We start from the raw sequence: 27,717 nt of genomic DNA, 5'->3' as shown, positions 1-27,717 counted from the left end.
AAATGATGCGATTCGTCAAGCCCCGCCCCCTCACGCCCACCTCCCCCAAGATCTCTCTGAAGTCAACGAGGAAAAGTTGGCAAGTATGATATTATTTAACTACATCCAAAACTAAATTTTCAAATTTGGGTTATCCTTTAAATATTTTGTAGTCAGTGCTAAATTGACCCCTTCTCCAAAATGGTCTTAATAAAAACATCCCAGCAGTTTACTGGTAAAGCGTGTTTTGTACATTGTCTTCCCTTCCCCCATCCTTGGAGTCCAGTGAGAGAGATTGTGAGATTTGACCCAGTTAACAGAACTTACCCTTTCTTTCCCTATGTAGCCCAGTACCTATCTCAAATGCAGAGTTTGAGGGAGTTTGTAGTACAAAAGTAGCATTTACTCTTAAACTGCTATCATTTTTTTAAATAAAAATAAATATATTTGACACATTTGTTAAAAATATAATAATTCTGCTTTAATTTAATTTTTTGCTCTTCACTTATCACCTCTATTTTGTTAACTTTTGATGCACATTAATGTAGACTATTGAACTGTTTGTTTATTAATTTTGTTATATCAGAGGGGAATTTTCTGACGTTTTCAAACTTCATTGCCCATACCGAGTCTGCCTGAGGTCTCCCCCTGTGAGCTTTAGGTTGATGCTTTTGTGGAGTGTTATCGTTTCTCAAGTTCAAAGAAGCGTCAGACGGTCCCGTTGACTTATGGCCATTCGCCAACGCTGCTCTCTTTGGGTCATATCCACCTGATGTCAAGATCGTCTAGTACTCTATATGTCAGGCCAGGCAGCAGAAGCTGTGTTCAAGGGCATAAACCACAGCTTATTTCTCTGCACAGCGACAGATGCATCCTGGCCCTCCCCGGGACCCAGGCCAAACATCACATATGTCTGTGTGCCGTCTATTAACTTGTTCCACACACTGGGAAAGAGCAGTTATACAAATTGGATGTGAAATTAAAATGGGTTGGGCAGGCGTGCCAAGAAACTGGTGCGGCGTTCTCACAGGTGAGCCAGAGTTAAGACAGATTGGCAGGCTGGTTACCCACTGTTACCTCTATAGGCAAAGACTGTCTCTGAAATATATGTGTGCAGCTGCTGCTGTCACTGAGTCTGTGGGTGAAATAAATCACTTTGGTGCTGTTCAGGCAGATTCCAGTATCTGTGGTTCATTAATATATACGTATGGGTTAAAGTCTTGTCCTCTGCTATTCAGCATTACCCGCACGCACATCTACATCATCCATGTGCATGTATACTCTACACCAGTGATGGCTAACCTGTGACACTCCAGGTGTTGTGAAACTACAAGCCCCAGCATGCTTTGCCAGTAGATAACTAGCTGATAGCTGGCAAAGCATGCTGGGGCTTGTAGTTTCACAACACCTGGAGTGTCACAGGTTAGCCATCACTGTTCTACACCCTGCACACATGCTTACTCTTCCCTACTAGTACCCTACAGTATTCAAAACAAAAATCTAACCCGCTATGCTCCCCACTTAATGGATGCAGCACCAAGCACCCCTTCCATTACGGGTGTAGTGGTAAAACCCAATGCCACTCTAAGCCCTTTTCTTGTGGCTGGTAATGGAATAAGTACAAGAGGTCTGTTTATGATCCAGCACCAAAACCATATATGTTCTATTGCAGCTAATTGAGCGATGCTACCCGGTGACACTAGTTGGCAACGATAGGAGGACTCTACCGCTTCACCAGGCCAATCTATGGACTATCTGTTCATGGGTGAGCTGGCTTGCCAATGGTTTGTCACTGCCAGTATTCTAAGACCCTCTCTCACCGGATGCACTATGCCGTGTAAGTCATGGCATTTCAGTTAGGTTACCTCACTCCCACCCTTGTGTACCCATGTAAATCCACCCTCCACCACCCAACTGTTATGCTCTGGGTAAATACTGGTTTACTTTTGCTGTATATAATTACATAAACAGGTAGGTGTACACTTTTACAAGCACAAAGATGAACAAGTCCTGTATGTTTGCATAAGTCTGTATAAGACACGTTGTTATGAGTGATCAGAGTGTGACTTACTCCCACATATCAAATTATGAGCTTCAATGGCCTTCATAGCCTATTGTGCTGTCTCCATGTTATGACGCAGAATATACTGACATTACTGACGATACTAGTTATCATTACATACTACAGACTGAATTGGATGTCACTTAAATACATACAACATACAGGTACAGGGTTTGGAGAGTTAATGCTAAGCTTGAATGTTGATGAAACTCAGGCTCAAGAGAGTCTGGGAAAGGAAAGGAAATTAGCAGGAAATAAACCGTTGATCCTGAAAGACCTATTGCCCTATTATTCAACCAAATTGCTATCTAAGTTTGTAGATTCTCCATGCAACACTAATGGTCCACTAATTACCAATACATTTATTTTCAATCAATGCTTATTTATTTATATTTGTACAGTTGGTTTTGTTTCCCATTTACTTGACTACACCTAATTTCTTATTATTGGGTTTTGTTAAAAAAGGGATAAATTAAATAATGAGTTGCCTTTGGGTTTCATCCGAATTAGTGTCTATTTCGTAAATACCAGTGCTATGGTATTGAAGCTACAGACGACAATGCCGAAATCCTCTGAATATGGAAACTAGAATATGAATGTTTTTACTATGGTTTAGAAACATGCAGCTGTCAATCATTCAGTGGATACTGTGGAGCATTCTGCTGATCTGATCTAACCCAGCTATCACACTACTATGCGAGTTCTTGAGTCATAGTCTAATCTGTGTTGTGTCGATCTGGTGTCTGTGCTAAGTGAAGTGGGTCCTGAGACCCTTGGAGCATGCTCAATGTGTTTCTGAAACTGTCTAGTGTGCGTTGCCATAATCCTAGGACAGTAAAACTGAGTGGTATATCTGGGGTTTTTTTCAATTTCCTGCTAAAAAATTCTGGTCTGTTATGTGTCTGGGAGAGGGGGAGGGAAGAAGCAGAGAAGGCTGGCGCAGGAGCAATGCCAGCTGGGGCCCAGCTGTCTACCCAAAAAGAGAATACACAGACAGCCAGACAGGTCACCTTGGGCTCACCTTTGCCACGTCTCCTATTTAGATACAGCCCACTCCCCACATACCTACTCATTGGGGTTCAATCCTCTGTTACCAAAATAGCTGTGTATCATGGGTGCTGATAAGGCATAGCTGTAGTCTGGTAATGATGGAGTCATAGGGTAGTGGGGCTGAGGTCAGGGCCATCTTAACAACATTATGGGCCCCCGGGCAAAGCAGTGCACCGGGGCCCATTGATATAGATATATAGATGTATACAGATACAGATATAGATATATAGAGATAGATAGATGTACTTGCTCAGTGACCCTTGTAGGTTTTTTTTGCAGGTTTTTTTCTTTTGCAGGATTATTTATTCTCATTAAGAGCCGTGCCTATGGGGCCCCCTTGCCCGTGGGGCCCCCCGGGCAGCTGCCCATCGTGCCCAATGGAAAAGATGGCCCTGGCTGAGGTGGCACAACACAATGGGCCTAGAGGGGGGGAGGGTGCAAAAAGTTTACAAATGTAAACCCAGGCCTGATCATCATAACCTACATAAACCGAGGAAATGACATGCTGGTTAGAGTAATTTAGTTCAAAATACTTTAGTTTTTTTCAGATCTAATGCAGAGTTGCCATCTGCCCAGAGGCTTCCATGGGTCCTGGTTATCTTAGGACAGTGCAACTTCCTCCAAAATATTTAACTCACATTATTACTTCCACAATATTTCCCCATTATTTAAACTGCTGAAGAGCAGAAATTAAATAGATAATTTGCAATACTTTCCTATAATTGTGTTCTGTCACTGTTTGGTTCGCTATATAACGCTGTTACATTATTTTTATTACGTAAATGGAAGTATAGGGTGGATTAGGGTGGATTTTATGACCTGAGCAAACATCATGGTATGTAAATGTCCTGGGTTTTTTTTCTTTCAAAATTCTGGAAGTCTTACAACTGTCCCTAAGAACCCCATGTTCTGTACCTGGAAATGTCATTAGTGTTCATTATTGGCCAACGGTACATTGCAATTCCTTATTCTGTATATTAGATGCGTTCTCACTATCTGTTCTTATTCGTGGTATTTTGTAAGTTGATGTTTATTGAGGATGTAATACGCCAAATGTAACATTAGATTAAGTTCAGCAAACATATTGTGATGCAGACTTCTCCTAGGGATATATGCATCAAGCTTATTTGACACTCTTAAGTATGTTTGCTATGCATTAACTACCTAGCGGAGAAGATTTTACAGAAATCTCATCCGTTTAGGCAAATATCGTGCAGCATCACAGTCCCCATATATTATTATGGGGACTACCATGTTCTGCAGTGCCTCAAGCTTTGCATTGTGCAGATAGATAGCACCATCTCAGGATGGCGTTACCTGTCATTTCCTGCGGGATTCTGCTGAAGTCTCTTCACAGCACTTCATCCTAGCGCTGCCGGTAATAAGAACTGAGATCTGCATAGGAGCGAAGGCTAATAAAAGCTGTGCTGTATTCTTAACTGAGTTATTCTCTGGAGGCAAGGGTTAACTATTGGTGGTACGCTCATCCGGTGTCATAGGGGGGTGGTTTCAGAGGTTATAAGTTAGATGGGCGGAGTATTATTCAGCCTTGCAGATCTGGACGTTGCCCACCCACCCTCCCTGATTCGTTTGGTTCCTGAGAACATTTGGAGTCGACTGGATATTGTTCAGGATGGGTATCAGTCTATGGCGGCAGATATGGCTGTCCGCGAAGATGGAGGGAGTTTTGGCCGGAAAACGCAGTCAGTCGGCGGCCAGTGGTTGTGTGGGCGCACATTTACGTTATTGGGCATGGTGAACCCGCCTTTCTTCGAGTGAAACGGCTATTAGTCTCGGTTTTAGGTACCGCCCCTGTGGGTTGCCCTGTGGTTGCTTTCCGTATAGCCCAGAGGTTGGGCGGGTTAGTTCAAATCAGGACATGATGCCCCGCCCAGGTAGATATGTGCGCCCGGGGTTGTTTTGGTTTGTTCCCCATTTGAACCCAGGGGTTGTTGGCGCCCTGGATGGAAAGTCCTATGGATATGCTAGGACAGTTGGGTTTTGCCTGGCACGCGTCGGACTGACTGCCTTATTCTCCTCCACCATAGTAAATAAATCATTTAATTTTTGCCACCCTCAAGTCTCGTGTCATTACTTTAAGGTAATAGTTGAATAAAAGGAAGAAGTGGTAACAGGTTAAGATATCAGACATAAGCCTTTTTTTAGGAAAATTAGATCGCAGGAGAGGGGTCACTTTAATGAGGCTCCCAGAGTAGCCCCGACATAATGCATTCAAGTAAATCACTGCGATGTGCAACGATGCATATTTAGGTGCACCGCATCTTAGTGATACATAGATCCCTAAGACAGCAAGTGACGGCTAAGATGCACCTACGGAGTGCAAACTATCCCTGGTAACTGTGCTGTCCTTGTGCTCAGGAATACACAACTTTCCCATGATTTCCGAGCAGTTTACTTGCTCTTTAAATTTTGTCAACAGTGGTTCAACATTCATCTGCTGTTTGTAGATTGATATTTTCCAGATGTAGATGTATTTTCCAGAGGGGTATTTTACAAAAATGCAGTTACTCAGCCATTGTTAAATTGTTCTTCATTGTATCTGTCTGATCTGATCACAACACAGATGCATTCTGTTAGTCTTCTGCCTCCTAGGTGAATGTCATGATTTATGAAGTGGTCACATTAAATCTAATAAGAATGATACAAGATCATCCGCACTCTGCTAAATTAGATCTCTATGTTACGCTGTTTGCATAATTACTGCATGCTTGTTTAATTATCCACTGACTATTGTAGGAGGAAAAAAACAAATGTAAAAAAAAGAAAAGTAACATCAGTTTGGTTATGCTCTCCTATCCATCCATAGAGAATTCTACAACATTTAAAGAAAAAAATAACATATCGGCACCTAGTTATTAATGTGCTTTGATTAAGAAGAATTATATCTTATTGCAGCAATAGAAAATCTGCTGCAATTAATTACTAAAATTATCTGCCCGGTGATACTGGTCGGCAGCAGTGAGTGTAGTCTTACCAGCAGTGTCGGACAGGGGCATGAAGGGCCCACCGGGGGACTGCAACCCTAGGGGCCCACCAGAGGGGGTGTGGCCAGCCATCATAGAGGCGAGACCAGACACTAGAGGGGGGGTGATCAGTCCACGAAGGACATCTAGCACCATAGTGTAGTATATAAAGAATGTAGTGTGTATTCAAAGAGTACACAGTGTTGACCTGCCCCTTAGATTGGGCAGAACAGTCACCAAAAATCGGGATTGTCCCACTAGACCAGGCTTGACTAACCTGTGGCTCTCCAGGTGTTGTGAAAGTACAAGTCCCAGCATGCTTTGCCAATATATAGCAGCTTATTGCTGGAAGGGTATGCTGGGACTTGTAGTTTCACAACACCTGAAGTGCCACAGGTTAGCCAAGCCTGCACTAGACTCAGAACATTTGACAGACTGTACTACCTGTTGTGGTCACTTTCACCACCTGTGGCTGCTGGTTTCTTTAGTTGACAGGGGGAGGGGGCGGGTCACATGATCGCAGCTGCGATCGCATTTATCAGTGACAGCCAGTCATCTTTCAAATGCGATCGCTGCTGGGATCGCATTTGAATCAGCGGGGATGCCGGGGAGGACAACGGGCTCCCTGGTGCGGACAATGGGTCCCCGGGAGCAGCTCCGCCCACTTTTAAAAGGGGGTGTGGCCGTAAGACAGCGGGGCCCACCAGTGGGTTTTCCGGTATCCCGGTGGGCCAGTCCGCCGCTGCTTACCAGTTATACACACACACACACACACTATATGGACAAGGGTTTTTGGCCACACCTGTTAATTATTGAATTGAGGTGTTTCAATCAGACCCGTTGCTATAGGTGTATAAAATCAAGCACCTAGTCATGCAGTCTCCATTTGTAAACATTTGTGATACAAAATGGGTCATTCTGAAGAGCTCAGTGACTTCAGGTGTTGTACTGTGATAGGATGCCACTTTTGCAATAAGACAGTTTGTGGAATTTCAGCCCTGCTGGATATTCCACAGTCAACTGTAAGTGATATTATTAGAAAGTAGAAGCGTTTAGGAACAACTGCAAATCAGACACGAAGTAGAAGACCACGTTAAATCACAGAGCGGGGTCAACGACTGCTAAGGAGCATGGTGCGCAAAAGTCACCAACACTGCTGATTCCATAGCTGAAGAGTTAAGTTCCGAACTTCCACTGGCATTCATGTAAGCACAAAAACTGTGCAGCGGGAGCTTAATGAAATGGGTTTCCATGGCTGAGCAGCTGCATTCAAACCTCACATCACCAAGGCCTATGGCAAGCATTGGATGGAGTGGTGTAAAGCACACCGACACTGGACTGTGGAGGGTTTAGCAGTTGCCAGGAGAACTTCACCTGCCTGACTGCATTATGCCAACTGGGAAGTTTGGTGGAAGAGGGATAATGGTTCGGGCCTAGCCCAAACCCTATATATGTATATATATTATTTATATATATATATATATATATATATATATAAAAAATGTTATTTCCTACTATCGTCATGTCATCCTGAGATGGAGATAGCAAAAGGATGATTGTGCAGTATATGTATGTCTCAGTCCTTGTTAAATAGGCTTCCCCATGCTTTGAATGGGGAAGCTTTCGCTGGAGCAGATGTTGGATCTCAGACATAGCCTTTGATAGATAGGGTGAAGATAGGGCTTCTCTTAAAATGATAACTAGAGCACATTGCTGCTATACATATTATATGCATTGGTATACAGTCTATAAACAGAAAACTAGTTTTGATTCTGTTTTTTATTAATGCTGTAGCAGAAGTGTATTCAAGAAATATTTTAAAGCAGAATTTATTTAAGGCACACTAATCGTGTTTTTGTTAATTTTGCCTTTGTTGTGTGTAATGTAAATATTAGACAATTAATTAATAATAGAATTCATGTTGCAGGGATTTTTCTAGCTTCTATAAAGGTCTTACTAAGTCTCTTGCAGTATTTAGCTTGCCTAGAGAGCCATTGTCTGTGTCTCTCTCCTAGTATATCCGTATATTTACGGATTTATTATTGCATACCAATTTTGCCTTTTTGGTACAGACCCCTGACCTCGGCCTGCCGCTGACCACCCGCTCCAGTCTGAGCTAGCGCCTCCGGTTCCATCTGCACTACAGCTATCATAAATGAGCTTTTACTACACTGAGCCTAAAACCTTGGGGCATTCAAGTACCTGTGAGCACATAGAGCTCTAAGAGAAAGGCGGCTGCTGAAGGTCAAGACCTCAACGCTCTCCGTTCTAAAAGCTCATCTTGGAGGTCGTGAGCCGTAACACTCCTTTAAATGTCAGTCACACATCCACCATTTCTTTGTTGTACCTTTGAAGTGGTGAATGCACAGTACAAGCACAATGCTAGTTCGCCTACAGTATACTACTGCACAGCATAAAACGGTATTTCTCCACAAAAATGGAAACTCCACATGTATATACATCAGCTTAGGTGACATAACTTCTAGCAAGCGCACTGCGCCACGCCTGTGCCTGTCTGTTGTAAAATATTTCCTCTGACTATTTAACTTCCATTACTCCAATTAAAGATCTTCAAGTAGAAGCTGGGAGCACTGCCCGTGTGTTTTAGTGTAATGAACTTGGCACTTCTATGCTATAATTCCTGCACATGGCAGTGTCACAGCTATGTGCTACAAACATCGCCTGCAGCGTCTGTAGCGTGCATCAGTGCTGCGTTTGTTTGACAGGAATGCTTACGCTGCCTGCTATGTACAGGACTGCAAACAAGTGTTTATTAGGCTAAAATAAATGCCAGCGCAGAAATCTTCTCTCATTGGCAGCACCTAGGAAAATCTTATACCAGTCTTTCGCTAGTTTCATGTTATTAATATAGATTTTTCTGATTTTCAGTCACTGAATCCGCAAAGCTGTATCCGACTGGTGGATCGCTGGATTTTTCCCACATTATGATGCAAGGGGATGGACGGCGGAGAAGAAACGAGAATTATTTTGATGATATACCGAGATCGAAGCTTGAAAGACAAATGGCTCAGGTAACAATAGTTCCAGACACCTAATTCTACATGAGAGCATGTTACTGAAGCCATTTACTGAATAGTATTAGATTATTTTTTTCCAGTGTGCTTTTTTGCAAACACAAGAAGCACCTTCGCAGTCACCCAATTCTGTCACTCAGGTCCGTTGTTAGGTTCTCAAAATATCTCACAGCCAAGCTAAATTTAAAGTGATTAATAGAAAACATTGGTTAGTCACATAACCTTGTTCTTTGCTTTAATAAGCAAAACAGCAAGTTCTTACTTAAAAGTCTCTTGATGCCAAAACAAGGTTTACAAGACATTGTCACTAATATTTTCCTTTTTAAATTTAAATCCCTCAAATTGTTCCTATTATTTCCTGCAGACATAAGGTTGAAATACAGCATTTACATGTATCCAATTTTCTGCACGATTTAGAGTCAACTGTGCTCTAGAGTGTAAAGTACTTGGGTTAGCGCTCAGGAATTAGGGTTGCCAGCCGCTGTTTGTTATAATATATGCTGGGATGGAGGCTGTGAAAACCTCGACTAGTTTTTTTAGCTTATTCATTTGATAGAGGTCAGTTGCATTCTGCTTCAGAGGTTTTAAAAACAGCCTTCACACATACCGTATTTCATTCAAAAGGCAGTGGAAAAGAATAAAACATGTCAATATTTATGGGGAGCTGAAATAACGTTTGTCGTTTATCGACTGTGTTTTATCCAGGATATGTTTCTAGTTAGCACTCTGTGTGTAGAATAAAACCCCATACATAATGCTAATTTATGTATGGGGTAAAATTCCAGAAATGCAGACACGCAATGTATGGTTGTTATTCCTCATCACTGATAAATGCACATGTGTTGCTTTTGGGAACTGGCCTTGTAAAATCATTCTACATTCCATAGTTTTGCAAGATTGCAGGTGTGAATTTTTGTAAATTAGTCCATCCTTATTTTTGACATTTTTGTTGTCTTTGTTATATGTCACTTTTAATCCTTTGAATATATTTATTGTCTGGGTATTTGTACACATATAAATGAGTTTACCCACGTCAAATGCGCCTGGATGGTAAAAATAAAAGGTGCCCATTGAAAGTATACAATGCCTCTTGATTATTGGCATCTCCTGAGCACCCATACATATTTTTAATTCGCCCCCTCTCCACACCTTCAGAATCTAATTTCACTTTCTGATTCCGTAAATCTTTTCAATTCGATGAGTACGACCAGTCTGAATTAAGCCAATCATAATTAAGCCAGGAATGATCCTGATTGGTCTAGCTACCCCCATCAGAATATGCATCCCACCACTGACACCATCATCCTGATCAGACGATCCATGCTCTCCTGGTAACAATAGGTACATTTGTATAAAACTAGGCATTTAACGTCACAGAACAGCATGGGCACTGTTTGGCACATTTTTGCACATTCATAACTCTACCTTATTGTTTATTAAATGTGTTCTTGCAGCGTTAAACTTTATGTACCCCATAAATAGAAAATAGTCATTGATTACTTAAAAACACTGTAAAAATAATAATAAAATGGTTGCGACTGCAGTATTATTATGGAGGTAGAAACACATTATTACAATCCGACCTTTAATATAAGACTATATTTTTTACAATGTATGAACTTATAATGATCTGGGGAAATATTGTATAATATACTCTGATGGCCATTACATTAGTGATTACAAGCCACTAATAGCCTCACATCTTAAGTTAAACATTTCTTTCCCAAGGATATTTTTAATGGTCTCTTGTAAATGATAATGAAATGAGAAGTTAATGTATATCTATACAGTATTAGACACATATATGTAGCCTCCGGGCTCCTGTAAAAATAGTTCAGGCAAAGTAATATAAAATGATTGATAGATTGGTAGAGTCATCAGTTTGATTCATCATTCAAGGGCAGTTTGGAATAAAATAATTTACGTCTAGGGCTGAAGAGTTTATTGCTTTAGCCTTATTCTGAATAACTGACTGGTCTCACTCTCTGGAAAATCCCTTTCATTTTGCAAATATAGGGTTTCATTTTCCTCTCATCAATTTTCTGTCAATTTCATCTTCTCGTTATTTAATAAATAATACCAATTCCCCCTCTTTACTGAATGACCTGTTAATGAGAGAGTTAAAAAAGGAATATAAAGATAATTACACTTTGAAGACCTGCGTGGTTAATCTCCTGTTCAGTACAACCTTCTACAGTGCATTTTTCCTAAAAACTCAGTTTTTCACACTATAATTAATTCAATATTACATTGACGTTTATATTGTCCAACAACCCTAACTTTCCATGTTAAAGCCCCTGTCTGTTCTAACAGTCTATTCTCTAGTGGTTGCTGTCAGGATAATTTTGAACTTCAGGCTTGCTGACACTGGTGTTTCAATTTTCAGCTGATTGGACAGCTTGGGCATACCAGAGACCTCCGCGGTCCTACTAGATGGGTGAGGAGGGAGGCAGCAGGGGGGCTACAGGACAACGTTGAGTAGAGTTCTTTAAATTATACTGCATCTAGAAATATTAAATTAAGTGTAGCCTTATAATATTTTTCTATCTTTTTTTGCAAGAATAGACGATGATAACTGAATATGCCTTTGTATCTATAGCTTTCTAAGATATTTCTCCCCTAATTATTTAATATATTTAAAATATTTTTTCATGCGTTGCAGAGACTGCAGATGTATAATTAGCTGGTTCAGTTGTCATTTTGTTTATGTGTAAATGAGATAAACTTCTCCAGCCCTGATCATACTACCGTGTAATTATATTCCACACAGTGAAATGCTCTTTACTTTTGGTGCCTGATCATTTCCTGTTGAATGCTAATGTCTAGGAAGGTATAAGTGTATGCCTATAGAGAATGCTTACTAAGCAAGCCCCTATTTTCTGCTTCATTGCAAACGTTTTATGAATTCCAACAATAAAGATGTGCTGACATGCCTGTAAGTATGTGTAATGTGCATGTCTGAAAGGTGTATAGGGCAATAGTGGGCAGCATGATATTCTTCAGGGGCCTCAATAGGCCCCTCCAACCCACAGGGGAGCTGTAAATTAGCTTTGTAGAAAAGCATCAGATCACCAGTATAAAGTATTCATGCTTCACAAGTAATAAGGTAAACTATGGCTGGTTAGTGAAGTTGGTCAGATGACATCACCATCCAATCACACACTAACCTGCTACATAGACTGTGTGACTGCACTGCACTCAGTCTGTGACATCACCATCCAATCACACACTAACCTGCTACATAGACTGTGTGACTGCACTGTGCTCACTGTGTGACATCACCATCCAATCACACACTAACCTGCTACATAGACTGTGTGACTGCACTGTGCTCACTGTGTGACATCACCATCCAATCACACACTAACCTGCAACATAGACTGTGTGACTGCACTGCGCTCACTCTGTGACATCACCATCCAATCACACACTAACCTACTACATAAACTGTGTGACTGCACTGCGCTCACTCTGTGACATCACCATCCAATCACACACTAACCTGCTACATAGACTGTGTGACTGTACTGCGCTCACTCTGTGACATCATCATCCAATCACACACTAACCTGCTACATAGACTGTGTGACTGCTCTGTGCTCAGTCTGTGACATCACCATCCAATCACACACTAACCTGCTACATAGACTGTGTGACTGCACTGTGCTCACTATGTGACATCACCATCCATTCACACACTAACCTGCTACATAGACTGTGTGACTGCACTGCGCTCAGTCTGTGACATCATCATCCAATCACACACTAACCTGCTACATAGACTGTGTGACTGCACTGTGCTCTTTCTGTGACATCACCATCCAATCACACACTAGCCTGCTACATAGACTGTGTGTCTGTACTGCGCTCACTGTGACATCATCATCCAATCACACACTAACCTGCTACATAGACTGTGTGACTGTACTGCGCTCACTGTGACATCACCATCCAATCACACACTAACCTGCTACATAGACTGTGTGACTGCACTGCGCTCACTCTGTGACATCACCATCCAATCACACACTAACCTGCTACATAGTCTGTTTGACTGCACTGTGCTTACTGTGACATCACCATCCAATCACACACTAACCTGCTACATAGACTGTGTGACTGCACTGTGCTCACCCTGTGACATCACCATCCAATCACATACTAACCTGCTACATAGTCTGTGTGACTGCACTGTGCTCACTGTGTGACATCACCATCCAATCACACACTAACCTGCTACATAGACTGTGTGACTGCACTGTGCTCACTATGTGACATCACCATCCAATCACACACTAATCTGCTACATAGACTGTGTGACTGCACTGCGCTCAGTCTGTGACATCACCATCCAATCACACACTAACCTGCTACATAGACTGTGTGACTGCACTGTGCTCACTGTGACATCACCATCCAATCACACACTAATCTGCTACATAGACTGTGTGACTGCACTGCGCTCAGTCTGTGACATCACCATCCAATCACACACTAACCTGCTACATAGACTGTGTGACTGCACTGTGCTCACCCTGTGACATCACCATCCAATCACACACTAACCTGCTACATAGACTGTGTGACTGTACTGCGCTCACTGTGACATCACCATCCAATCACACACTAACCTGCTACATAGACTGTGTGACTGCACTGCGCTCACTGTGACATCACCATCCAATCACACACTAATCTGCTACATAGACTGTGTGACTGCACTGTGCTCACTGTGATATCACCATCCAATCACACACTAATCTGCTACATAGACTGTGTGACTGCACTGTGCTCACCCTGTGACATCACCATCCAATCACACACTAACCTGCTACATAGACTGTGTGACTGTACTGCGCTCACTGTGACATCACCATCCAATCACACACTAATCTGCTACATAGACTGTGTGACTGCACTGCGCTCACTGTGACATCACCATCCAATCACACACTAACCTGCTACATAGACTGTGTGACTGTACTGCGCTCACTGTGACATCACCATCCAATCACACACTAACCTGCTACATAGACTGTGTGACTGCACTGCGCTCACTGTGACATCACCATCCAATCACACACTAATCTGCTACATAGACTGTGTGACTGCACTGCGCTCACTGTGACATCACCATCCAATCACACACTAACCTGCTACATAGACTGTGTGACTGCACTGTGCTCAGTCTGTGACATCACCATCCAACCACACACTAACCTGCTACATAGTCTGTGTGACTGCACTGTGCTCAGTCTGTGACATCACCATCCAATCACACACTAACCTGCTACATAGACTGTGTGACTGTACTCCGCTCGCTGTGACATCACCATCCAATCACACACTAACCTGCTACATAGACTGTGTGACTGCGCTCACTGTGTGACATCACCATCCAATCACACACTAACCTGCTACATAGACTGTGTGACTGCACTGTGCTCAGTCTGTGACATCACCATCCAATCACACACTAACCTGCTACATAGACTGTGTGACTGCACTGCGCTCACTGTGACATCACCATCCAATCACACACTAGCCTGCTACCTAGACTGTGTGACTGCACTGCGCTCAGTCTGTGACATCACCATCCAATCACACACTAACCTGCTACATAGACTGTGTGACTGCACTGTGCTCAGTCTGTGACATCACCATCCAATCACACACTAACCTGCTACATAGACTGTGTGACTGCACTGTGCTCAGTCTGTGACATCACCATCCAATCACACACTAACCTGCTACATAGACTGTGTGACTGCACTGCGCTCACTGTGACATCACCATCCAATCACACACTAACCTGCTACATAGACTGTGTGACTGCACTGCGCTCAGTCTGTGACATCACCATCCAATCACACACTAACCTGCTACATAGACTGTGTGACTGCACTGCGCTCAGTCTGTGACATCACCATCCAATCACACACTAACCTGCTACATAGACTGTGTGACTGCTCTGTGTTCACTCTGACATCACCATCCAATCACACACTAACCTGCTACATAGACTGTGTGACTGCACTGTGCTCACTGTGTGACATCACCATCCAATCACACACTAACCTGCTACATAGACTGTGTGACTGCACTGTGCTCACTGTGTGACATCACCATCCAATCACACACTAACCTGCTACATAGACTGTGTGACTGCACTGTGCTCACTGTGTGACATCACCATCCAATCACACACTAACCTGCAACATAGACTGTGTGACTGCACTGCGCTCACTCTGTGACATCACCATCCAATCACACACTAACCTACTACATAAACTGTGTGACTGCACTGCGCTCACTCTGTGACATCACCATCCAATCACACACTAACCTGCTACATAGACTGTGTGACTGTACTGCGCTCACTCTGTGACATCATCATCCAATCACACACTAACCTGCTACATAGACTGTGTGACTGCTCTGTGCTCAGTCTGTGACATCACCATCCAATCACACACTAACCTGCTACATAGACTGTGTGACTGCACTGTGCTCACTATGTGACATCACCATCCATTCACACACTAACCTGCTACATAGACTGTGTGACTGCACTGCGCTCAGTCTGTGACATCATCATCCAATCACACACTAACCTGCTACATAGACTGTGTGACTGCACTGTGCTCTTTCTGTGACATCACCATCCAATCACACACTAGCCTGCTACATAGACTGTGTGTCTGTACTGCGCTCACTGTGACATCATCATCCAATCACACACTAACCTGCTACATAGACTGTGTGACTGCACTGTGCTCACTATGTGACATCACCATCCAATCACACACTAATCTGCTACATAGACTGTGTGACTGCACTGCGCTCAGTCTGTGACATCACCATCCAATCACACACTAACCTGCTACATAGACTGTGTGACTGCACTGTGCTCACTGTGACATCACCATCCAATCACACACTAATCTGCTACATAGACTGTGTGACTGCACTGCGCTCAGTCTGTGACATCACCATCCAATCACACACTAACCTGCTACATAGACTGTGTGACTGCACTGTGCTCACCCTGTGACATCACCATCCAATCACACACTAACCTGCTACATAGACTGTGTGACTGTACTGCGCTCACTGTGACATCACCATCCAATCACACACTAACCTGCTACATAGACTGTGTGACTGCACTGCGCTCACTGTGACATCACCATCCAATCACACACTAATCTGCTACATAGACTGTGTGACTGCACTGTGCTCACTGTGATATCACCATCCAATCACACACTAATCTGCTACATAGACTGTGTGACTGCACTGTGCTCACCCTGTGACATCACCATCCAATCACACACTAACCTGCTACATAGACTGTGTGACTGTACTGCGCTCACTGTGACATCACCATCCAATCACACACTAATCTGCTACATAGACTGTGTGACTGCACTGCGCTCACTGTGACATCACCATCCAATCACACACTAACCTGCTACATAGACTGTGTGACTGTACTGCGCTCACTGTGACATCACCATCCAATCACACACTAACCTGCTACATAGACTGTGTGACTGCACTGCGCTCACTGTGACATCACCATCCAATCACACACTAATCTGCTACATAGACTGTGTGACTGCACTGCGCTCACTGTGACATCACCATCCAATCACACACTAACCTGCCGCATAGACTGTGTGACTGCACTGTGCTCAGTCTGTGACATCACCATCCAACCACACACTAACCTGCTACATAGTCTGTGTGACTGCACTGTGCTCAGTCTGTGACATCACCATCCAATCACACACTAACCTGCTACATAGACTGTGTGACTGTACTCCGCTCGCTGTGACATCACCATCCAATCACACACTAACCTGCTACATAGACTGTGTGACTGCGCTCACTGTGTGACATCACCATCCAATCACACACTAACCTGCTACATAGACTGTGTGACTGCACTGTGCTCAGTCTGTGACATCACCATCCAATCACACACTAACCTGCTACATAGACTGTGTGACTGCACTGCGCTCACTGTGACATCACCATCCAATCACACACTAACCTGCTACATAGACTGTGTGACTGCACTGCGCTCAGTCTGTGACATCACCATCCAATCACACACTAACCTGCTACATAGACTGTGTGACTGCACTGTGCTCAGTCTGTGACATCACCATCCAATCACACACTAACCTGCTACATAGACTGTGTGACTGCACTGTGCTCAGTCTGTGACATCACCATCCAATCACACACTAACCTGCTACATAGACTGTGTGACTGCACTGCGCTCACTGTGACATCACCATCCAATCACACACTAACCTGCTACATAGACTGTGTGACTGCACTGCGCTCAGTCTGTGACATCACCATCCAATCACACACTAACCTGCTACATAGACTGTGTGACTGCACTGCGCTCAGTCTGTGACATCACCATCCAATCACACACTAACCTGCTACATAGACTGTGTGACTGCTCTGTGTTCACTCTGACATCACCATCCAATCACACACTAACCTGCTACATAGACTGTGTGACTGCACTGTGCTCACTGTGTGACATCACCATCCAATCACACACTAACCTGCTACATAGACTGTGTGACTGCACTGTGCTCACTGTGTGACATCACCATCCAATCACACACTAACCTGCTACATAGACTGTGTGACTGCACTGTGCTCACTGTGTGACATCACCATCCAATCACACACTAACCTGCTACATAGACTGTGTGACTGCTCTGTGCTCAGTCTGTGACATCACCATCCAATCACACACTAACCTGCTACATAGACTGTGTGACTGCACTGCGCTCACTCTGTGACATCACCATCCAATCACACACTAACCTGCTACATAGACTGTGTGACTGCACTGTGCTCAGTCTGTGACATCACCATCCAATCACACACTAACCTGCTACATAGACTGTGTGACAGCACTGTGCTCTCTCTGTGACATCATCACCATCCAATCACACACTAACCTGCTACATAGACTGTGTGACTGCACTGTGCTCACTGTGTGACATCACCATCCAATCACACACTAGCCTGCTACATAGACTGTGTGACTGCACTGTGCTCACTGTGTGACATCACCATCCAATCACACACTAACCTGCTACATAGACTGTGTGATTGCTCTGTGCTCAGTCTGTGACATCACCATCCAATCACACAATAACCTGCTACATAGACTGTGTGACTGCAGTGTGCTCAGTCTGTGACATCACCATCCAATCACACACTAACCTGCTACATAGACTGTGTGACAGCACTGTGCTCTCTCTGTGACATCATCACCATCCAATCACACACTAACCTGCTACATAGACTGTGTGACTGCACTGCGCTCACTCTGTGACATCACCATCCAATCACACACTAACCTGCTACATAGACTGTGTGACTGCACTGTGCTTACTGTGTGACATCACCATCCAATCACACACTAACCTGCTACATAGACTGTGTGACTGCACTGCGCTCAGTCTGTGACATCACCATCCAATCACACACTAACCTGCTACATAGACTGTGTGACTGCACTGTGTTCACTCTGACATCACCATCCAATCACACACTAACCTGCTACATAGACTGTGTGACTGCACTGCGCTCACTCTGTGACATCACCATCCAATCACACACTAACCTGCTACATAGACTGTGTGACTGCACTGCGCTCACTCTGTGACATCACCATCCAATCACACACTAACCTGCTACATAGACTGTGTGACTGCACTGCGCTCACTCTGTGACATCACCATCCAATCACACACTAACCTACTACATAGACTGTGTGACTGCTCTGTGCTCAGTCTGTGACATCATTATCCAATCACACACTAACCTGCTACATAGACTGTGTGACTGCACTGTGCTCACTGTGTGACATCACCATCCAATCACACACTAACCTGCTACATAGACTGTGTGACTGCACTGTGCTCACTGTGTGACATCACCATCCAATCACACACTAACCTGCAACATAGACTGTGTGACTGCACTGTGCTCACTGTGTGACATCACCATCCAATCACACACTAACCTGCTACATAGACTGTGTGACTGCACTGCGCTCACTCTGTGACATCACCATCCAATCACACACTAACCTACTACATAAACTGTGTGACTGCACTGCGCTCACTCTGTGACATCACCATCCAATCACACACTAACCTGCTACATAGACTGTGTGACTGTACTGCGCTCACTGTGACATCACCATCCAATAACACACTAACCTACTACATAGACTGTGTGACTGCTCTGTGCTTACTGTGACATCACCATCCAATCACACACTAACCTGCTACATAGACTGTGTGACTGCACTGCGCTCACTGTGTGACATCACCATCCAATCACACACTAACCTGCTACATAGACTGTGTGACTGCACTGCGCTCAGTCTGTGACATCACCATCCAATCACACACTAACCTGCTACATAGACTGTGTGACTGCACTGCGCCTAGTCTGTGACATCATCATCCAATCACACACTAACCTGCTACATAGACTGTGTGACTGCACTGCGCTCACTCTGTGACATCACCATCCAATCACACACTAACCTGCTACATAGACTGTGTGACTGCACTGTGCTCAGTCTGTGACATCACCATCCAATCACACACTAACCTGCTACATAGACTGTGTGACAGCACTGTGCTCTCTCTGTGACATCATCACCATCCAATCACACACTAACCTGCTACATAGACTGTGTGACTGCACTGTGCTCACTGTGTGACATCACCATCCAATCACACACTAACCTGCTACATAGACTGTGTGACTGCACTGTGCTCACTGTGTGACATCACCATCCAATCACACACTAACCTGCTACATAGACTGTGTGACTGCTCTGTGCTCAGTCTGTGACATCACCATCCAATCACACACTAACCTGCTACATAGACTGTGTGACTGCACTGTGCTCAGTCTGTGACATCACCATCCAATCACACACTAACCTGCTACATAGACTGTGTGACAGCACTGTGCTCTCTCTGTGACATCATCACCATCCAATCACACACTAACCTGCTACATAGACTGTGTGACTGCACTGCGCTCACTCTGTGACATCACCATCCAATCACACACTAACCTGCTACATAGACTGTGTGACTGCACTGTGCTTACTGTGTGACATCACCATCCAATCACACACTAACCTGCTACATAGACTGTGTGACTGCACTGCGCTCAGTCTGTGACATCACCATCCAATCACACACTAACCTGCTACATAGACTGTGTGACTGCACTGTGTTCACTCTGACATCACCATCCAATCACACACTAACCTGCTACATAGACTGTGTGACTGCACTGCGCTCACTCTGTGACATCACCATCCAATCACACACTAACCTGCTACATAGAATGTCTGACTGCACTGCGCTCACTCTGTGACATCACCATCCAATCACACACTAACCTGCTACATAGACTGTGTGACTGCACTGCGCTCACTCTGTGACATCACCATCCAATCACACACTAACCTACTACATAGACTGTGTGACTGCTCTGTGCTCAGTCTGTGACATCATTATCCAATCACACACTAACCTGCTACATAGACTGTGTGACTGCACTGTGCTCACTGTGTGACATCACCATCCAATCACACACTAACCTGCTACATAGACTGTGTGACTGCACTGTGCTCACTGTGTGACATCACCATCCAATCACACACTAACCTGCAACATAGACTGTGTGACTGCACTGTGCTCACTGTGTGACATCACCATCCAATCACACACTAACCTGCTACATAGACTGTGTGACTGCACTGCGCTCACTCTGTGACATCACCATCCAATCACACACTAACCTGCTACATAGACTGTGTGACTGCACTGTGCTCACTGTGTGACATCACCATCCAATCACACACTAACCTGCTACATAGACTGTGTGACTGCACTGTGCTCAGTCTGTGACATCACCATCCAATCACACACTAACCTGCTACATAGACTGTGTGACTGCACTGTGCTCAGTCTGTGACATCACCATCCAATCACACACTAACCTACTACATAAACTGTGTGACTGCACTGCGCTCACTCTGTGACATCACCATCCAATCACACACTAACCTGCTACATAGACTGTGTGACTGTACTGTGCTCACTGTGACATCACCATCCAATCACACACTAACCTGCTACATAGACTGTGTGACTGTACTGTGCTCACTGTGACATCACCATCCAATCACACACTAACCTGCTACATAGACTGTGTGACTGCACTGTGCTCAGTCTGTGACATCACCATCCAATCACACACTAACCTACTACATAAACTGTGTGACTGCACTGCGCTCACTCTGTGACATCACCATCCAATCACACACTAACCTGCTACATAGACTGTGTGACTGCACTGTGCTCACTGTGACATCACCATCCAATCACACACTAACCTACTACATAGACTGTGTGACTGCTCTGTGCTTACTGTGACATCACCATCCAATCACACACTAACCTGCTACATAGACTGTGTGACTGCACTGTGCTCACTGTGTGACATCACCATCCAATCACACACTAACCTGCTACATAGACTGTGTGACTGCTCTGTGCTCAGTCTGTGACATCACCATCCAATCACACACTAACCTGCTACATAGACTGTGTGACTGCACTGTGCTCAGTCTGTGACATCACCATCCAATCACACACTAACCTGCTACATAGACTGTGTGACAGCACTGTGCTCTCTCTGTGACATCATCACCATCCAATCACACACTAACCTGCTACATAGACTGTGTGACTGCACTGCGCTCACTCTGTGACATCACCATCCAATCACACACTAACCTGCTACATAGACTGTGTGACTGCACTGTGCTTACTGTGTGACATCACCATTCAATCACACACTAACCTGCTACATAGACTGTGTGACTGCACTGCGCTCAGTCTGTGACATCACCATCCAATCACACACTAACCTGCTACATAGACTGTGTGACTGCACTGTGTTCACTCTGACATCACCATCCAATCACACACTAACCTGCTACATAGACTGTGTGACTGCACTGCGCTCACTCTGTGACATCACCATCCAATCACACACTAACCTGCTACATAGACTGTGTGACTGCACTGCGCTCACTCTGTGACATCACCATCCAATCACACACTAACCTGCTACATAGACTGTGTGACTGCACTGCGCTCACTCTGTGACATCACCATCCAATCACACACTAACCTACTACATAGACTGTGTGACTGCTCTGTGCTCAGTCTGTGACATCATTATCCAATCACACACTAACCTGCTACATAGACTGTGTGACTGCACTGTGCTCACTGTGTGACATCACCATCCAATCACACACTAACCTGCTACATAGACTGTGTGACTGCACTGTGCTCACTGTGTGACATCACCATCTAATCACACACTAACCTGCTACATAGACTGTGTGACTGCACTGCGCTCAGTCTGTGACATCACCATCCAATCACACACTAACCTGCTACATAGACTGTGTGACTGCACTGTGCTCACTGTGTGACATCACCATCCAATCACACACTAACCTGCAACATAGACTGTGTGACTGCACTGTGCTCACTGTGTGACATCACCATCCAATCACACACTAACCTGCTACATAGACTGTGTGACTGCACTGCGCTCAGTCTGTCACATCACCATCCAATCACACACTAACCTGCTACATAGACTGTGTAACTGCACTGCGCCTAGTCTGTGACATTACCATCCAATCACACACTAACCTGCTACATAGACTGTGTGACTGCACTGTGCTCATTCTATTATATCTGAATTGTTAGATAGAGGATCAAAGAGAACTTGGACAGGAGCCATATTTGACACTTTTGGGGCTGCCAGCTGCCTACCCCTCTCTAGTTCATGCTGTTCTGAAATGTTCTCACCACAGACAAACCTGTAAACTGGAGAAAATACTGCTGTTTTAGTGATCATTGATCCTTAATAATTCAATCTCAAGCAATGGGACACAGGTCAGATTGCTGCCATAGTAAAATAATTTGCAGCCAGACTTTGGGGACCACAAAGCATTGGTTATTCCATTTTTTGATTGATTCATTGTAGCAAAAGTCAGTGACAAGGGCAAATGAATGACATTTAAACAAACTAGAATTTGAGCCTTAAAATTTCGATAAGGAAAAATCTCTGAAATATCACTACTTTAAGTATTTTTGATGGTTTATTAGTCATGCTCAATATGTTTGTTTAATATCTATCAAATATTTTATATTATTGTAAGAAAATGTGAAATTAGGTATATTAGTCACAAATGTATAAAGTCATAGTCAATGTAATTAGGACCAAAGTGGACAGGGGTCTATATAATTGGTGTTCTGTTTCCATTACATTCCAACCAAGTTCGTGTAAAATCCCAAAGTTGGCTTCAGTGACCCCTAGCTCTCCAGTTCTGTGTAACTACAAGTCTCATGATGCCATAACAGCTGTAGCCTTTTAGTCCCACAATAGCTGGAGATACACAGGCAGCCCACCTGTGTTCTGTATTGTATATAATATATAGTGTTCCTTTTATAATGAGCATTTGTCTTAAAATCTACTAAACTGACTCTTGTTACTTTTAGAGTAAATATGATTTTCAGACAGGAGATTGGGGAGAACCGTCTATAAGCCTGCGAGCGCCCAACGAAACTACTGGCTCTATACCCTTTCAGTACTGGCAGCACCATCCAGAAAAGCTCATCTTTCAGGCGTGTGATTACAAAGCATATGTAAGTATTTCAGCGGTATCTTCTGTTCCTTCTATTCAGTGCTCGGTATTAGATGCGCTTGTGTTTGATAGTGAAATAAACGACGCAGCCTCTTGTGGCAGCGAGAAATGTTACCAGATTCACTCACTTCCTAAAGCTTTCACATCGGTCTTTTTATTTAGTAGTCAATAACATTGATTTATTTTGAAGCCCCAGGTAATCTAGGTAAGGTTAGGTGTAGATAGATGGTCTTTGCTTTAATTTCATTGGTACCCTTATACCCTTATCTACAGATAATAGAATAGAATGTGGTGTTATTATGGTGGTATATTATTTTTTGTGACACTGTCTACAAAGATTCATTTAATCTGTCAACATTCCTCTGAGTATTAAGTCATTATGTCATATATATTACTGTTTATTATTATTTTTTATTCGTCATTTTGTATATATATATTTATATATATATATATATATATATATATACACACACATATATATATATATATATATATATATATATATATACACACACATATATTAGGGCATACAGAACGCAAATTATAGTTTACTGGATATTAGCAGTCCCCAAGGAGATTTGTGACCAAAGACTAAAGTGTTTTTAGACAAATCACACTAATAATCCAAGGTGACTCCTGATATATGTTTATAATTTACAGTAGGTGTGCATTATTTATTATAATAACCAAGTTTTCCTAATGAACACAAGTGATGACATCAGAGCTCGCCGATTATAAGCACAGCAAAATCTACATATTTATAACTACCAAGTTGACCTTATCCATTGCTCATGTGCAAAACTCATACCTGTATTTCAATATAATTATAGTGAATATTTTCTGCACAGGTCTTACCACTGCCAGGTGTAACCTTGATGTAAGTCACTTACTGGGCCAAAGGAATTATATTCAAAGTCTGTGTTAGTGACAGTTTTATGACGTGAGCGTGTGATTGTGTATATGGATGTGTAATATATGATAAATACAATGATATTTGGATTTAATACTTGTAAATGGATGTGTAATTAGTTGCATTACTTTATTAAGTGACCCCACCCCAACTAACTCTATCTAACCCATCCTACTAATTATATGCTAATATCATACTTGCCTACTTTTGGGTGGCTCCCTCCAGGAGATCACTGAAGAGGGGTGTAGGGGGAGGCCAGAAGGGGGTGGGGCTTCGTGAATCGCTTCATTTTGGCCCCGCCCCCAGTGACATAATGCATGTTTTGGGTCTTTTTACACTGGTAAAAAGACCGAAAGCAGTCATTACGTCGCTGGGGGCAGGGCTAAAATGGTGAGATACACGAAGCCCCGCCCCCTCTGCCCATACGCAACTCCAAGCCGGCTCTGATGCGGGAGAAATGCCAGCTCTCCCGGGATTCGGGAGTCTCCCAGACATTCCGGGAGAGTTGGCATGTATGGCTAATATGCCATCTCTAACCTAGCTATTTGCTTAATGCGGATCACAACATTGTGCGCTGCTTTTGATCTTACCCCATTATGAAATTTTGCTGCTGTCTACCCTAATGCTTTGCCCATTGCTCCCATTTTTAAAGTCAGCTGACCATGTTATTATTCAGATCCAAGGGTGCAAGGCCTGAAAGCAGACTGATCCATGTGACTGCTCTAAAAGCAGGAAGGTTCCATTATTGTAAAACAGGGTGTAGAAAGCTCCAAAACCATGAAAAGAAATCTGAACAAATACTTATGTAATAAGGGCTTCCTGCTTCTCACTAGTTGTTGAGAAAGGTTTAGTGGTATATTTACTAAACTGTAACTGAAAAAGTGCAGATGTTGCCTATAGCAACCAATCAGATTCTAGTTATCATAGCTAGAATCTGATTGGTTGCTATAGGCAATATCTCCACATTTCAAACCCGCAGTTTATTAAATATACGCCTAGGTGTATAAAGATAATGTTTGCTGTGTTTATTATAGAAGAGATGTTTATGTTTCTGATGTGTTCTAGTGGGTGAAATAAATCAAGCTTGGGCAAGATATGATGCACAGACCTCGGGTGCTTAAAAGGTCTCTGACTGGCGGGATTGATATCCAATTTCACCACATAGGTAGTTCAATCACTTTGAACTTCATTGGGACCTGTTAATGTGGTCCAGAGATGAGCGATAGGGGGGCTCATTTTCTGGATGCATTTACGGACATATCTGATAATGATCATCGTCTATTTATATAGCGCCACTAATTCAGCAGCGCTGTACAGAGAGCTCACTCACATCAGTCCCTGCCCCATTGGAGCTTACAGTCTAAGTTCCCTAACATACGCAGACCAAGATTGATCTAATAGCAGCCAATTACCTACCAGTATGTTTTTGGAGTGTGGAAGGAAACCCACACAAACACGGGGAGAACATACAAACTCCACACAGAAAAGGCCATGGTCGGGAATCGAACTCATGACCTAAGTGCTGTGAGGCAGAAGTGCTAACCACTGAGCCACCGTGCTGCCCAATTAATTTCAATAGGATCATTTTCTAGAAGGTTTGCCGATCATATGCTGATATACAGCAGTGTGTGGGCCTTGTCCACACACACGGAATACTCGCGTCACGTTCCGTATCGGTGCCACATGGACAGCAATGAAATACGCAACACAGAAATGACAATGAAAATAACGTCTGCATTATTTTCTTGTGGTTACTTCCATGTAGATTGTTCCATTACTGTATGTGTGAAATGCGTATGCAGGACAGCGCCAGGATCCATAGATCCCCCACTGGTGATATTTACACCAGTGTTTTGTTTGTATGCGGACACATATATTATATGCAGTACTTTATGCTTACTGTGTTTCAAAATATTTTTAAATCTCCGCAGAGGAACTGAGAAAGAAAATATGTACAGTGTTTTGTTGACATAAATATGTAGGCCTGTAGCAACTCATTAAAATAAAGTGCTAAAAAAGGATTTATTTATGATTCCGCTGTCATGATGAATAGCTGGGATGGTACTTGGCCACTGTTTTCATAAAGACAATTAAAAATTAGTCACAATCTGTTTTTAAAATCGACTAATAACACGTGTTATCCTTACATTCACTCATCTCAATACTGCCCCAATGCTCTGATTAAAGGCCATTTTTTGTATTGTAAGGAAAGGAAATGTGAGAATACTGTCAATTTATAAGGTGTGTTTCACTAGTGTCTGAGCACCTTGTTATATTCAATTGTATTCTGCAAGGATCGGTGAGATTAATGCATCCCTGTGGCTGCAAAACTGTTTTTTTGATTGTTGAAGCTGGGAGGTTTGGGGCTCTTACTTAGTTTTCCCTGTTTAGTGAACCTCATCCTCCTTTCAAAAATATGTCTTTTTGATGGGTGTTTAGAAGATGCCAGGGGGTATATTTACTTAACTGCGGGTTTGAAAAAGTGGAGATGTTGCCTATAGCAACCAATCAGATTCTAGTTATCATTTATTTAGTACATTCTACAGAATGACAGCTAGAATCTGATTGGTTGCTATAGGCAACATCTTCTCTTTTTCAAACCCGCAGTTTAGTAAACATACCCCTAGGAGACATCCTATACTTTCAACAGGATGATTTATTTTATCATCCTGATCAGTGGTCGTAGTGGATATTTAGAAGTGGCAGTATGGACTTTTAGAAGTGGAGGTATGAAAAATGTAATGGGAATGTAAGCAAATGAAATTTGATAGTTTTACAGTCAAAGCAGTAGGAGAAGTAGCGGTGTGGCATACCGCCGTATACAGCCCCACTTCTACCACTGAACCTGGCCCTTTGTATGCATTTATAATGGCAGAAATATCCAT

General features: G+C 43.2%; 1 protein-coding gene across 2 annotated transcripts in view; it reads left to right on the top strand.

The window, feature by feature from the left end:
* ANKS1B (ankyrin repeat and sterile alpha motif domain containing 1B) overlaps positions 1–27,717 on the top strand; it is an 88,502-nt gene that overhangs the window by 32,092 nt on the left and 28,693 nt on the right. For both annotated transcript variants that reach the window (XM_075210173.1, XM_075210175.1), the window contains exons 2-3: positions 8,965–9,107; positions 23,777–23,923. In XM_075210173.1, the coding sequence (XP_075066274.1) occupies positions 9,021–9,107; positions 23,777–23,923 (234 nt within the window). In that variant the 5' untranslated portion in view covers positions 8,965–9,020. The remainder of the gene's footprint in view (positions 1–8,964; positions 9,108–23,776; positions 23,924–27,717) is intronic.

Source organism: Mixophyes fleayi, chromosome 4, assembly GCF_038048845.1.
Source record: "Mixophyes fleayi isolate aMixFle1 chromosome 4, aMixFle1.hap1, whole genome shotgun sequence".
Taxonomy (NCBI): Eukaryota; Metazoa; Chordata; class Amphibia; order Anura; family Limnodynastidae; genus Mixophyes; species Mixophyes fleayi.
The sequence above is the reverse complement of the archived record's forward strand: the minus strand, read 5'-3'. Positions and strand labels throughout refer to the sequence as shown.